At 33.9% G+C, this 15,676-nt stretch overlaps 3 protein-coding genes across 3 annotated transcripts; 2 read left to right on the top strand and 1 right to left on the bottom strand.

Annotated features, from left to right (window-relative positions):
* The first annotated feature begins 302 nt into the window (after positions 1 to 302).
* LOC131613305 (uncharacterized) lies at positions 303 to 2,961 on the top strand. The gene is made up of 2 exons (XM_058884990.1): positions 303 to 589; positions 2,408 to 2,961. The coding sequence occupies exon 2, from the start codon at positions 2,427 to 2,429 to the stop codon at positions 2,733 to 2,735; it is 309 nt and encodes a 102-aa protein (XP_058740973.1). The 5' UTR covers positions 303 to 589; positions 2,408 to 2,426; the 3' UTR covers positions 2,736 to 2,961.
* Positions 2,962 to 6,029: 3,068 nt separating this feature from the next.
* Positions 6,030 to 9,276, top strand: LOC131643678 (probable arabinosyltransferase ARAD2). The gene is made up of 3 exons (XM_058913971.1): positions 6,030 to 6,723; positions 6,994 to 7,247; positions 8,481 to 9,276. The coding sequence occupies exons 1-3, from the start codon at positions 6,093 to 6,095 to the stop codon at positions 9,030 to 9,032; spliced, it is 1,437 nt and encodes a 478-aa protein (XP_058769954.1). The 5' UTR covers positions 6,030 to 6,092; the 3' UTR covers positions 9,033 to 9,276.
* A 110-nt stretch (positions 9,277 to 9,386) lies between these two features.
* Positions 9,387 to 10,299, bottom strand: LOC131643679 (protein DMP2-like). Its single transcript, XM_058913972.1, has one exon. It carries the CDS (start codon positions 10,095 to 10,097, stop codon positions 9,456 to 9,458), a length of 642 nt encoding a protein of 213 aa, XP_058769955.1. The 5' UTR covers positions 10,098 to 10,299; the 3' UTR covers positions 9,387 to 9,455.
* Between the last annotated feature and the right edge of the window lie 5,377 nt (positions 10,300 to 15,676).

The following is a 15,676-nucleotide window of genomic DNA, read 5'->3' as shown; positions in this document are numbered from 1 at the left end:
TCAAATAATTTCCGATGTAAGTGCAGTGCTTAGTATTAAAAAATTTGTTTTGTTTAACAAAAATTTTGATTTTCATCCAACACGAATAGTAAATTTTTTTTATATCAAAAATAATTTCAAAATAAATAAAATTGGGGGTGCCAAACCTAATTGAGGTGGCAGGTTAAATCCTCCCAATAATGTTTCAGTTGAGAGAAAAAGAATAGAGCCCATGTTAAAGCGGTAACGTGAGAAACCAGTAATTCTCTTTCTATTATTCCATATCTATAGTAACATCGGTGATTACGATTTCTCCACACAAAAAATGAGTGTAGTTTTCGAATCTAATGCGTTCAATAATCAATTAGATTAGACCAAATAATATCACCATTATTCATTCAAACTAAATAGTAAAAAACATTTTCTAGTCATCCCAAAATTTGAAAGCAACGCAAATTTCGCAGAAAGCACCACACAGCAACAACAACATCAGTGGCCCAGTAGCTTTTTCCGAACCCACACAACACTCACTACTTTGCATCGTAAAAGCTCGTATCGAATCTTGTCCCACATACTTTCTCTGTTCCTCTCTGCTCTCTTCAGTAACGAGGTTTGTGTCTCTAACCCCTTTTTTTGTATTGACCATTTTCATTCCCTTTTTTATGCCTGCTTCAGTTTTTAGATTAGATCTCATCATCGCTCATGCCTTTGAATTCTTGATTTCTGCTTTTTAAATTTTAGATCCTTGATTGATTTCAAATCTTATGGTGGGTTTTAACAGACTCGTGTCTGACACCAACACCGACAATTGTGATTATTGATTGTGTGTGTGGATGTGTCGTGTCAGTGTCGTGTTTCTGGTGAAACGCTTCAAAGTGTGTTAATGGTTTTGTTTCTAAATTTGGGTGGCTATTGATGTGTGGTGGTAACATTTTGGTTGAAAATATTTGGTGTCAGGGCTTTTGTGAATGAATACTAAGTGGGGCTACAGCTATAATTGACAATGTAAAGAAATGCCTCGTGAGGTTACAAAAAATATCATAAGAATTAGTAATAAAGTTTGATTGATATAATTGACTGCTTTATTTTGCTAACCTTTTTAGTTTTGAAGTAATTGAGAAATCAAATAAGTTTTGCATGCTTTGCACAAGAAAATCAATCTTTTGGTTTACTGTGTTTGTTATTGAATTATAATTTGTTTGTGTTGGGTTATTTTGAAGTATCATAAGCCTAATGCCTGTCCATCATTCACTGTCTAATTTGGGCTTATCAACCACCAAACATTTGGGTGTATCCAAACCGATTTCAACTTTTAAGAAAAACTGTTATTTTGACCACTCATAACCATTACAAGATTGTTTCAATTTTTCTTTTCCTATAAAATATATCTATTGTTCATGCCCTGGAATACATTATTGATCACTTGGCCCAGTGATGCATCTCCTTTTCTTGTATGCTCCTTGATCCTTTTCCAATGTCAAGAGGGTGGGGCGGTACCTGCAATGACACTTCGATACCAAATTCAGGCGGAATAGAGAGCAGGGTTTAGTGAAGTGTAGAATGAGTGAGTATACTTGAGGGTGCTCCCCCTATTTATAGTAGTTAGAGTTTTATCCCAAGTTGTGTTATGCTCCTCACTTTTTGATAGGCCAGTCCTAAGGTTCTTATGCCGACTTTAGAGCCGTTATGGCTTGACTAGGACAGAGACTGTAGATTTGCCCCTTGATATTAGTAAATGCAGTTATATGTCCAGTTTAGGCTCTTATCTGGCAATAGATATTCTTCCTATCAACTTGCATATTGGTAACTACTTGAATGATGAGCTCTTATCTCAGCATGTGACCTCATATGCTTGATCTCATCTACTAGGTTGGCCATTTGGGCCTGGTCTTGCATCTACTGATATTGGGTCTATGCTACCAATATCTCATATGCCTCTGCATTGGGCTTCTTATGTCAGTATCGTATAGGGTTTGAAACATGTGACTGGCTTGAAATGAATAATAGACAGGCAAGGGTTATTTATAAGGTTTCAATTTTCTTGTAATGGAGCATTTGCGATTATCGTGCCAGTATGCTTATAAAGTTACAAAGTTTCAGGTTATATGCTAAAACTAAAATAATATTGTCTAGATTAGATGTTTAATATCCAATTTACACTATGGTCATAAGAACCAGATGACTTGTGGATAAGAAAGCTTTACATTTATTGCACCCTTTTAATTTCGTATATTTAATTTAGCTTAGCGAAATGACCTGTATAAGCAAGATGGTTAAATGTTTTGTTGATATTTATTATCCTTCTCATTCCCATACTTTTTATGCTACATCCCACAGTTTTGGTGCCAGATTCGACACCAAATGATGGGAAAATCAAGGCTAATTTTTTTAAAAAAATTGATCAAAACGTTTCTTACAAAAATTGCAGGAGAAGACTGAGAGCCGCAATGAGTCTAGCATGTCTTGTGTGCCATAGTGTGGAAAATCCATCACCATCTCACTCTTTCAGGAGGTCGGTTTCGAATTCAGAAAATGAAGGAAGATGTTATGCTATTGCAAACTGCTTAACAAGGAAATTACATGTTCATCCCCCTACAATAAATTCTTTTCATGCACCATCATCTTCCAAAGTCACTCCTCAACCTTCTATCTCAAGTAACGGGGAGATGACTGGTCCTCCACGGCTTGTAAGAAGTCGTGCTGTGAGAAGGGACATAGTACAAGATTGGAATTTTGATGAACTTGTATCTGCTTAGTCAACAACATGCTGGAGAAAGGCCAATTATTTCTCTTCCGCAATAGTTTTCTCTCTTTCTTGTGACATAGTTTAGACTTTAGACTTTAGAGCACGACATAACATTTACTATCTTGCTGCCTTAAATTTTGTTATGAGTTCAACTGAACTCTCTAGTTTTCTTGTATACAAACAAATTTAATGCATGACAGTGTTTCTGGTTTCTTTGGTATTTTTCTTTTGGTTCACAGCCTCCAATTTTAAAATCTTTTTGTCCAGAAGGTAATATATAGTTATCTACCAAAGGTTAATCATGTATAGAAGAATTGATTCTGACACATTATTGGTGGTATTATTTCCATTTGTACTCCATAGTACTCTTCCATGTTATCATCATGTTAGAGATGTTATATTATTGTACTTCATAGTACTCTTCCATGTTAACAGCACAAGGGAAAGTAGAAACCGACACAATTTCAGTTATACTATAATACTATGATAACCAGCCATGTTGTCTTGGTTTTATTTTATTTCATTTTGAGCTTTAACTTATTATGTAAGCAATTATACCATGTTTGTGTTTTGATTCTTCCATTTTATTTTGAACATCACTTGCACATACATAAATGTGTAATTGTGCAAGTTTTAGACTTTAATGGTCCAATCTTTGATGAGTTTCCAAGTAGCATCACACCATTAAAAATATATGTGTGCAAACTCATTGATTGCGCGGCTTCTTTAAATATCGAACGTTGGATATACTTCCTCCGTTCTTTTATAAGTGTTACTTTTATAAAAAAATGTCACTTTTAAAATTCAAAGTAATAATGAATATTTTAAAATTCAAAGTAATAATGATTATGACTGTCAAAAATTATCCCTAATTTACTATAGAGAGAAGAAGTAAATTGGGATAATAAAGAGGTGAGGATATTATTGGTAAAAAAAAATTATTTAAAAAATAACAATAATTATTAAAAATAACAATTAAAAAATGGAGGGAGTACTTATTAAACTTTATTCCTCTTTTCTTTGAGCCGTAAACAATTTTCCTAACCTATAAGTATATGTTTTAATGGCAAAATAATATATAGATAAGAAAAGTGAGAATCAATAAAATAGAGACAATTTCAAAGTGTGAGAAATGTCTCGAGAACTATTACTTATAAATAGAAAATCAACCAGAAATAAAGACAATAACAAACTAAACAAAATAGAGAAGTAAAAGTGTCTGAGCAGGTCAAGACCAACCTCTTACAATTCAGGTTAAAACTCATATTTTCAGAACCAGAATTAATAGATCAAAATATAACAAGAAAAACAAAATCACATACAAGAACCTACCTCAAAATTAAGACAGACACTCGGTCCATTATTTGTTAAGGTAGACGATAGGATTATGAAGCCAATCGATTTTTATAACAACATTATAAATGACATCATTTCAAGCTCTCTAAATGGTCTAAACTACATCGTTTCAGATCATAACAAAACCAAATCACCCATATACTTGACCCTACCACCTAAAGAAAGGAAAGACTAAAACATACGCATATGGTCACTAGGAAGAACCATCTGTCAACCCAACCATTAGAAGATCTTATACCACAAAGACAAAACTAACTGATAAGTGACAAAAAGATGGGAAACCGACGCAACCTAATCCCCAGAAAAAGGACAAGAGATCCCACTAGGATCAGTAATCATCCACTTTTTAAACAAGTTTTCTCAAAAAATGAACCTATATGTCAAAGTTGCCAAAAGAATACTAACATTTTAAAAGGAACCTAATTATTCGAGATAAGGGATGATCAAATTCTAAGCCATAAGAGACAATAATGAATCAACAAACTGAACAGGATAAGCAAAGAAAATAGAGAAAAAACCCTCTCTTGTATGCCTCTAATCCACTTATCTCTCTACTCAGAGAGAATAACATCTAAGAACATAGTGAACATTTGCAAACACAAGTAACTCTCTTTGAAATAAGAGTTTCCTCCATCTGAGATTCCAAATCAGGTCCATGCTATCCACTAGACCAATCTCTTGCACCAGTCCATCTGATTGAATGGTATTATGGAATTAGAAAACAGACAAAGGAACTTGAATTTTAGGTGAATGGGTCCCAACCAAAGGTCCTTTCAAAAGGAAGTCTAAAGACCTGACTCTACTTTCCTAAGGATATCATCAGCAAACCAATCAGAAGCATTTCCCTCTTTGGACCCTAGAAGAGACACACATTTCCACCAAGATGAAGTAAACTGAAACTCACATGCCCCCCCCCTCGGAAAAAAAAGGAACGAGTGAAACACCATACTTAACTACAAGAATATTAGCCCACGTGCTTGAAGCACCCGTAAAAAACTTTCATTTTCTCTTAGTCAAAAAGGCTAGATTAACTAGCCGAAGGTTCCTACCTAGTAACCTCTCTTTACTATTAGGATTACAAACATTATCCCATTTAATCTAAAAAAATTTAGATTTTCCCTTTACCATTCCCCATCGAAAACTTCTGTGTAGCCTAATAAGATTCTTCCATACCTTTATAGGAATCTTCAAAAAGGACAAAAGGAAGATGAAAATAGTATTAAGCACAAAATTAAGAAAAACCACACTACCTCTAAAACTAACATATCTCTGCTTTCATGAATGAAGCTTCCTAGTCACAAAATTGACTAAAGGGTCTCAAATAAATTCCAACCTAGGAACTCTTTGTTATGGAAATCACCTGCAGAGATTAGAAAGATAGGGTTCACATTAACCTAAAGCTCCGAAGCCAGTTCAAACCTCTAAAATGAGTGTTGTTTAAAGTTTTTGCACGCAGATTAAGAAATATAATTATAATATAATAAACATTACACTTTTAGTATATTAACCTTATAAATGTATTGAAAATAGTGTACATAATAATAATTAAATGACAGAATTGAAAAATTGCAACAATTACTACATTAAAAAAATGAGAATGACATTAACCAATCGTTAGTTGGTTCAGTGGTGATTGACGCTGAACTTGGTAGGGAGGACCGCAACTGCGATCGAGAGAGGACTGAAACTACTTGATACCAAAACTGACCCTGAACCGGTTCGATCCCCCACTGCGATCGAAAAAGGGCTGAAACTACTTGATATCTGAAATGACCCTCGAACCGAACTATATTGATAATAATTTAAAATAAATTTTATTTACTAAAATGACACTCATTTGAAAAGGATGGAGTAATATAATTAGGTAAAAAATTTATTTAAAAAAAAAAAAGTTAAAGGATGTTTAGAAGAAAATAACATGTATGCTTACATGATCTATTTAATTCTGAAACTGCTCATCCATCCATTGTTTCAGAATTTGAAATACTGAAACACAAATCACAACATAGCAATGCCTCCAATTCACAAGAACAACAACAACGCCCATTTCTCCATTTCCACACTCTTCCTTTTCTTCGCCGTCATCTCCATTTTCTCTCTCGCATTCTTCTTCTCTTCCTCCTCCACCACCCCAACAGTCTCACACCGTTCCCTCACTCTTCAACCCCTCACCTCTTCCGGCATCAATGTCTACGTCGCCGATCTCCCCAAATCCCTCAACTACGGCCTCCTCAACCGCTACTGGTCCCTCGATTCCGATTCCCGCCTCGGCAGTGACGCAGACCGTGAAATTCGATCCACCAATTCGGGTAAAACCCTAGAAATTCCACCGTATCCGGAGAACCCAATTATCAAACAGTATAGTGCAGAGTACTGGATCATGGGGGATCTTATGACTCCTCCTCAATTACGATCTGGGTCATTCGCAAAACGGGTTCTTGACGCACGTGACGCTGATGTGGTCTTTGTTCCCTTTTTCGCTACTCTCAGCGCTGAATTGCAGTTGGGTACGGCTAAAGGAGTGTTCAGGAAGAAAGTTGGGAACGAGGATTATCAGAGGCAGAGGGAGGTTATTGATTTTGTGAAGAAAACTCCAGCTTGGAACCGTTCTGGCGGTCGAGATCATGTGTTTGTTCTCACTGGTATGTTTTCTGTGCTAGCAATTTGCAACCTTGTTTGTTGTTATTAAGAGTGTTCAAGGTGTTGAGTTTATGCATTACTGGAATAAGCGTTTTTAGGTTAATGCTTTGTATTCTTATTGATTGATTTGTGTTGGAAACAGTAAGAGATTAGGGGAATGTATGTATAGAAATAAATCTAAAAGGAGAAAATTATGTGGAGTGCTGTTAGATGCTTATGAGTTAGTCTTTGGAATTGTCAGGTTATGTTAAAACTGAAGCATTGTTTGGCAGACCCAGTTGCAATGTGGCATGTGAAAGATGAGATTGCTCCGGCTGTTCTCCTTGTTGTGGATTTTGGTGGGTGGTACAGACTTGACTCAAAATCATCCAACTGTACCTCATCTGAAATGATTCAACACACTCAAGTTTCTGTAATTAAAGACGTGATTGTTCCGTACACACATCTGCTGCCAAGTTTGCACTTGTCGGAAAACCAGAAGCGCCACAACCTTCTTTACTTTAAAGGAGCCAAACATAGGCACCGGGTTAGTAATGCCTCTTTTTGGAGTTGGACTAGCCTTGCATGCTTTTTATTTTGGATCTTTACTCTGGCATCTTTCATGATTTATATTGGAACTCTTTAACTACTCTTTGGTTTTAAGTGATCAAATTTGTTGGGTGTTGTTCTTTCTGTTTCTTGATACTTATTTTATGTGGATTTTTCATGCCATGCACTTCGTTGTCAGATAATCTTAGCTGTGAGCTGTAGTTGTAGCAATAGCAATAGCAATTTATTAATTATATGCTCTTTTATATATTATGACTTAAATTTGTACCGAAATTGCCCCTAGTGTTGACATCCTGAAAACAAAAGCCTTATTATTCAATTATTCTTATGCCTCTTGCTTGACAATTTGATAGTACCTGTGAAATTACTCTTTACCTGTCTCCTCAAAAGAAGTTAGATATACCTCTAGATAAACACCATCACTTACTAGTTTTTCAGTGTAGTGTTTCCTTTTTAAAACTTGATAGCAATATGAGCATTATGGTTTCACTTTTTTTCATAGCATTTCACACACGCCGGGAAGTTAAATCATATCTGCCATCTGGGAAAATATGCTTCTTAACTTAACTATTTAATGGCATTTTGGAAAATCTGTTTTGGAAAGTATACAATGGTTATCACTGTTATAAGTGTGTGGTTTCCCTTTGAGCACCACTAACATGAGGCTTAGTATTTCCTGCCACATGCATAATACCTTATATTTTAGCATTATATAGTTACTTACTTATGCATACATAAATTACTTAAAAGCCTATATGAACTCATCCCTAATGTTTGCTACTGCTTTAAGAACTTAGTAATATTGAGGATTGGTTTGACCTTGAAATTTACTTAATGGAAATGTGTCAAATTTTGTAATCAAGTTTTATTTATTGCTTTTTCATATTAAAGACTGTGAATCTATGTTTCCTTAGTATGAAAAGCCAAGAGCATAATGTTGATGGTAAATAGTAGACATCTCCTTCTGGGTGAATTCTCTGCTTTTTATCTTTTTTCCCCTTTGGTCAAATATGAGTGCTCAGCTGAATTGTTTCTGCTCAACAAAATACTGGAAAGTCAAATCCACAATATTTAATTATAAAATAGGGGCTATTAGTTTATGTAGATATTTATCGAACAGATGTTTGATTATGCAAGTCTTTCTAGTCCTGAGAAGCCTATGCTTTATCTGTTTCGTGCTCATCTCATTGAAAAATTGTTCAAATCACAGGGAGGCCTGGTTAGAGAGAAGTTGTGGGATCTATTGAACAATGAGCCTGGTGTTATTATGGAGGAAGGATTCCCTAATGCGACTGGGCGAGAGCAATCAATACAAGGGATGAGAACATCGGAGTTTTGCCTGCATCCAGCTGGGGACACACCCACTTCATGCCGACTTTTTGATGCCATTCAAAGTCTTTGTATTCCTGTTATTGTCAGCGACAACATTGAGCTCCCATTTGAAGGTATGGTGGACTATACAGAATTTTCAGTTTTTGTAGCAGTCGGTGATGCACTTAAACCAAGCTGGCTAGTCAAACATCTTCAAAGCTTTTCAAAACAACAGAAAGACATGTTCCGCCAAAACATGGCTCGGGCACAGCCCATGTTTGTCTATGATAATGGTCATCCAGGTGGTATTGGCCCTGTACCTTTGGATGGTGCAGTGAATAATATATGGAAGAAAGTTCATCAAAAACTGCCAATGATAAAAGAAGCCATAATTCGAGAAAAAAGAAAGCCACCTGGTGTGTTGGTTCCACGACGATGCCAATGTACTTAGGTAGTTCTTTATGTTTCCTTTCTATCGATTCGGATATATGTGTTAATATCTAGTTCGAGTTTGCATTAAAATGTTTTTTTTTTGTTCGACGTGGTATAGGAAAAATTAGTTGTCATTGACAGTGAGTAGTGTTACTTTGTATTTCATTTTCATTACATTCTCGTTGCACCTGAATTGATCTATTTTTATCATTCTCTCTGTATTGTAACTGATAAATTTATCAAAATGAAAAGATATTTTACAAGTTTGTTATTGTTTACTATTGTCTTATCAACCTATCCCCACAGAGACTTTTTCCCAATTGGTAACAATGTTGTTTAGTCTGTATGATTAGATTATAATACAAGTTGTCACAAATCTCTGAGCAGAGGTGAAATTCAGGTTTCTGATTCTGCATGGTCAGTGCAGAAACAAAAATATGCTTCAATGTCTGGAGTACATAGGATCTGATTGCAGCAAAAATGGATAACCAATCCCTCTCCTCTTTGAAGGAAACACTACAAAAAGGATGCTAACTACAAAACCAACCACAAGGGGAAGAGTGTTGGTCACCTTCCTAGGCATTCCCGGATAATAACATTTCACAACATCATAGTGCAAACCTGCAAAGGCAAGAAAAGAGAGCAAAGACAGTGATGCATGGAAAAAATCAGACCAAGTAAGCCTGTAATCTGATGGCACGCAAGGTTTCTTCCTGCCGCCGCAAAAAGTCCATATCCCTCTAAATGTTGCCACTCCATAGTACAACCTGCCAGTGGCCGTTTTGAAGCTGTCGGTGAAGGTGAAGAAAACACAAGACACTGCCAACATAAATAGAAAGATGCCCGTCAACCAGCGATTCAGAATGCTGCATTCGCCATCATTGGTTAGGATAGGTGCAAAAATGCTGAAGGCTAGAGTGGTCACTGTTGGTAAGAGAATATTGAGCCTAGCTGTCCCACTCAAAATTGCATTTATAACATAGAAGTAGTGAGATTCATCCATGTCATAGTCTTCAAGATCATAATAATCATCCTCACTATGCTCAAAGGAAACCGCCATATCTTGGTTGGTTGAGCTGTTCATTTCCACAAAACAGCTATGAGCTATCAGAATTCCAAAAAAATTAAAGAGACTTCAGGGTGTTTGTGATGGCCCTTAGGTAGTGTAGAAGCTGTTTCTAGACCTTGTTTTTTCTTGATGTTTCTATCTTTTGAATGAAAATTCTTGTGTTAAGTTGTAGGAATATACTTTTCCTTCTACAGAAACAACTTCTCACCATACTTTGCTTTCAACTTGGGCAATTTTAAAGCTTTCAGGTGTTTACAAAGGAATTTTCAACGTGAATAATTAAGCATCAATAAATGCTTTTTGTGCAAGACAGTGGTTTTATGTACAATTTTGCGCCATTTTTTATAGTATGCAAAAAAAGTCTCTTCAATATTAATCGCATTGATTTTAGACTATATATAAAAATAAAAATAAATGATATATGAACATAAAAAATTGACACCTTAACTAAACCCCGTATAAGTATACATTTAAATAAATCTAGCTTTATCTGATAAAAAAAACTTTCAATTTACTCCTTTAATTGATTTGTTTTGTGCCGAAGTGGACATGAAGACATACTAAGTTTAATTTATGATGATGTATATTATTAATTACTCGTGTCTTATATTAGGTGTTTTTTTTCAGGTGTTTTTTTTTTTTAGTTTTTCATATTTTTTAAAATAATGATTAATTATGTTGATTTTAATAATAAAACCAGTGTAATTTATTAAAATATTCTTATTAATAATAGGTAGTAGAGTAAGTAATAAGTTAAAATACAAATAAAAGTAAGTTAATGGAAAGAAATAATAAATATTACATTGATATTATAAATGGATAAATAATATTTGACAAATAAAAATGGAAAAAGAAAACTCCTATTGTGAGACCGAAAGAGTAAATAATTAACTTCATTAATATTTTTTAACTAATTTCCTTAAAAAAGAAAAAAGAAAATAAAATAGAAATAGGGTAAAATAAAAATGAAAATTATAGATTGCATGTCGTAGAAGACAAAATGGGTTAATAAATCAAAGACATGATGTGTTGAATGTGAGGTTGAAGGTTGAAGACGATATGGGTGGATTGTTGTTGAGGTTTTGTCACAATATAATGATACTGAATCTTCACCTTTCACAACAACACATCTTAAAATTGCTCTTTTGGCAACACTAAAATTTGATGTGTTTTGATGTTTTTGTCGCATTTTAAATATTTGTCTATTTGTCGTTTTATCGTAGTAGATCTACCTCTAAACTATTTCTAATTCACTCGTAACTTGAAACCTTTAACAATATTTTTTTAAGCAACTGATCAAAGTCAACAATGTATGACTTAAGTAACAAGTTAGAATACTTGAAACAATATTTTTGTGAACTTGATTTGAATCATGGTTATGGATAGAGGCTGTGGCGGAGCCATAAATTTTAGGCAGCATGGACAAAAACTTTACACCATTAATTATTCATCTATTTTAATTTTCACACTCTATTTTTAATAATTGTGCCCTTAATTTTGTCCCTGGTTTTGTCTAAAAATCGGCTATTAAATTGGAGGACATACAAAGAAAATAAGGGTTAAGCCCGAGCGCGTGCCCGGGCAAGCTGGGCCTTGCAACTGCCCCTGGATAGAGGTGGCAAAATACGTTTGGTTTGTCGGACATATGTCTATTTTGCCAACACTTTTTCACGGACGAACCAAGAAATTAGGCATGCACTCTAATATGCTTGTCCCTCTCCACCCTATTTTTTGTGGGCAAGAACATTAACATAATTTTTTTTTTAAGTTTTAGAATATAATTCAAATCATATTGCTTGTTTTTCACCTATTTTGTGCCCAGTCTCCAACACATTTAATATCACTCACACACTCTCTCTCTAATGTAATATTCAGAATTTTAATAATTCTTGAAAAACAAAGAGTATTCGCTCAATTCACAAGCTTTCTCTCTCAATTCAAATTGGAAGAAAAACTTCCTTGAATCTTGATTTTGTGAAATCCGATTAAATGTTGTGTGAGATTCATCTGTAAGACTGTCATCTCCAATCTTAGCCAAGAAAACCCATTAATGTAGTTACTCAACTCTAGTGTGATTGTGAGTGATAGTTTTAAGATACATTACGAACTCTAATTTTTTTGTGAAGATTGTATTGTTCTTTCATATCGAAGAATCAAATTGTGTTCAATTAATTTTGGAGACTGACTTCTAGTGAAGAAAAAAAGTAATTCCTTCTCCCAAGAAATTTTGGTAGGGTCAAGTGAAGACCGTTACAGACTAAGTTTCAGAATTTCTAAGATCCTTTTGTAGAACAAAGACTTAGACAAGGGAATTCTTGAAGGTTGAGTGAAGACTGTTGCAGATTGAATCTTGGAGAAAACCTTGGTTTTGGAAAGGTGATTGGCTCAAGATCGAATAAAGATCTTGAAGATTCGACAATTTTTAGTGCTACTTACAACAAAAGAGAAATATATATTTAGTCTTGTGTTTGTTTAGCATTTTGGCTAGAAGTATCCAATCACAAATTTTGAATGGTTTATGATTGGAGACTAGACTAAGTCCCACCAAGGACGAATATAGTGAACTAGTATAAATTTGATACACAATCTCTTTTCCTTATCTCTTTTAATTTTTTGTATAATTTTTCTTGCTTAATTAAGTTTCATCGTTTTTCTTTAGTCAAATGTGGCTATGTTGTTTTCAATGGCTTATAGTGATTTATGTGTAAGCGTAGGTCTGTGATAGTTTCAATCGTCTATTTCTTCCTTCTGGTGATTATAACTGTATAGTGATTAACAAGACTCAATTTAAACATATTTTATAAATTGAGTATGGTTAGTTGATTGCTTGTTTAACATCTTCATGTCTCATATTCATTGTATTTTTTTTATATTTTAAGTAAATCGTAAAATCAATCCAAACACAATTTTTGTAAAAATTTTGTTGTCCCATTTTTTGTAAAAGGAATGATCAGGAATCAGAAACTGCATTGTCATCTCATAAACCCTGCAATTCCACCATGATTTCTCACAATTGAAGATAGTGCATCTAAAATAGAAAATCCAACGTAGATAGTGTGACAACGGGAAGATTCGCTATTGTTTATGTGGTTTCTCACCGCACTATTTGATTTCGTTCTTCCCCGTGTCGTTAGATGCGTACAAGCACATGAAGTTTGGACAACCATAGATCAATTCTAGAAAACACAGATTAATGCTATGACTCATAAATTGCGCTGGGAATTAAAGGGTATAAACAAAGCCGACAAGACAATTGCTCAATATCTATGTCGAATTCAACAAATTGTTGATATTCTTCTTACTCCCTATGTTGCATATCAACCTCAAGCTTACTTCACTGGTACGGAACAACACAACTCAGTCATCAAGCTCTTAATGATATCCTAACTAAGGTTTGTCTATCATCTCTGTTGGAAATACATATTTTCACTAACCACACACAACACTAGCTTTTCACAACCTATTGTTAGTTCTCAAAATTACCAAAAATCTTATCTACGTTAATCAGTATGCTAATGATAATCAAGTGTATTTTGAATTCCACCCAGATTTGTTCCTTGTTAAAACTCATACTACATCTGAGGTACTACTGCAAAGATCATTGGGAAAAGATAGCCTATATACCTTTGATAATCTACATCCTAAAACAACTAGATCTACTTTACTTAACTCACCTTATGTTCACACATTCACTAGAACCTCATCTCATGTTCACATTATCACCGAAAATTCACCTATATATGTGAATTATGTTGAAAATAAAACTTCTCCTAGTTTAGGAGTTTCTTTGTATTCAATGTGGCATAATAGATTGGGCCACCCTAACCATGAATCACAACTAAAAAAAAGTTATACAACAACGTTCTCGTTACCATGGTCATGTGAAAGACCGTGGTGACATCTTTAGACTTAGGCGCCAACATCTCTTTTTATTTTTTATTAAAAATTGTTAACATATTACCATGGTTGGTTAGACCAACTATTGTGATATTCTTAATCTTTCATAGGTTCGAATATCAGCGCCAAAAAATTTGTTACTTCTTTAATATTTTAGTTGCGCCTTTCGTTTTGATTTATTTTATATAAAAGATAAATGTGATATCACTATGATTGTTTAACTTAATCGTTGTGATATATTTTTCTCCAATATTTTAGTTGCGCCTTTCGTTTTGATTAATTTTTAAGTAAAAAATAATATGATATCACTACGAATGTTTAATACAACCGTTGGGATATATTTTCATTTTATTTTAAAAATTTTAAATGTTTAAAAATTGGCGTTTTTTTTATTATAAAATTTCATTAAGTAAAGCATATATCACCACAGTTGTTTTACGTGACCGTGGTGGAATGCATTATTCATTTACAAGAATGTCTCATCAATTTCCATTTTTTTTTTCATTTCAATTAGGGAAACCACTTTCAACCCTAACATTCAACGCTGAGAAATAAAACAACGCCAATTTCAATCAACTGCATCTTCATCATTCATTAACGAAACAAACCCTTTTCAAACAACGTCATCTTCATCTTCGTCGTTCAACCAACTTCATTGTTCTTGGTTTACCTACCGTTGAGGAGAAAGACGACACCAAATTCACCGTTCTTATCTTAATAACCGTCTAGGAGGAGGACGAAGAATCTCACAATATTTATTTAGCTCTTTTACTTATTCGTCATGTTTTCGGTACTTAAACTCTTTGGTTTACACGTTCATAAAAAAATATGTACATATGTCGATAAACGAAATATTTATATAGTTTCACACCTTAGCATCTACTATCTCCTATGAATTAAGTTCTTGGTTGACCAATTGTATGAAAAGAGTTTCACACCTTAGCATCTACTATCTCCGTCCCAAATTATAAGACATTTTGGTCACATCACACGAATTTAAAAAATACAATTATTACTTTATGGAAAAGTGAAATGATGTATAACTTTAGAAAAATTCCCTTCAATAATTACACTGAAAAGCGAAATTAGAAGAGTATGAAAAAGAAAGAGTAATAAATGATATAGGGTATATTGGGAAAAATTGTATTATTATTGCATTGGAATTGTAAAGTGACTTATAATTTGGGACGAATTTTTTTCTCCAAAGCGTCTTATAATTTGGGACAAAAGGAGTATATGTGAACAAATTTGATGGTTTGATGTTCCAAAATCTATATAGACTTGTTTACTTACTTAGGATCCCTAATGCTTAATGCTGTTGTTGTTATTTGTTGAATGGGTATTAGACATATTTGTATTCATGGGTATATGTGGATAAAAAAAAATGTCCACATGTCGATAAACGAAATATTTATATAGTTTGATAAAATATTAGATACTTATCAAAATCTCTTATGAATTAAGTTCTAGATTGACTGATTGTATAAAAAGAGTTTGTTGTTTATGTTTTTGGTTTTAGGTTTTAGTTGTTCTTGAATGTTATGTTTTTATTTAAGTTGTTGTTGTTGAATGTGTATGGTCACATTTGTTTGGTTAAGAGATTGAATTAATATTTTATTGTTGTTTTTGAAAATAGATGACCTCTTATTCATATAGTAGCGACTGAAATTTCTGATATAGGCATAACACAGGTGTTG

Source organism: Vicia villosa, linkage group LG1 (assembly GCF_029867415.1).
Source record: "Vicia villosa cultivar HV-30 ecotype Madison, WI linkage group LG1, Vvil1.0, whole genome shotgun sequence".
NCBI lineage: Eukaryota > Viridiplantae > Streptophyta > Magnoliopsida > Fabales > Fabaceae > Vicia > Vicia villosa.
The sequence above is the reverse complement of the archived record's forward strand: the minus strand, read 5'-3'. Positions and strand labels throughout refer to the sequence as shown.

Coding starts and splice junctions, on each gene's coding strand:
- LOC131643679 (XM_058913972.1), bottom strand. CDS start 10,097: ATGAACAGCTCAACCAACCAAGATATGGCGGTTTCCTTTGAGCATAGT.
- LOC131643678 (XM_058913971.1), top strand. CDS start 6,093: ATGCCTCCAATTCACAAGAACAACAACAACGCCCATTTCTCCATTTCC. Junction 6,724..6,993: donor TCATGTGTTTGTTCTCACTG/GTATGTTTTCTG, acceptor ATTGTTTGGCAG/ACCCAGTTGCAATGTGGCAT. Junction 7,248..8,480: donor GAGCCAAACATAGGCACCGG/GTTAGTAATGCC, acceptor TTCAAATCACAG/GGAGGCCTGGTTAGAGAGAA.
- LOC131613305 (XM_058884990.1), top strand. CDS start 2,427: ATGAGTCTAGCATGTCTTGTGTGCCATAGTGTGGAAAATCCATCACCA.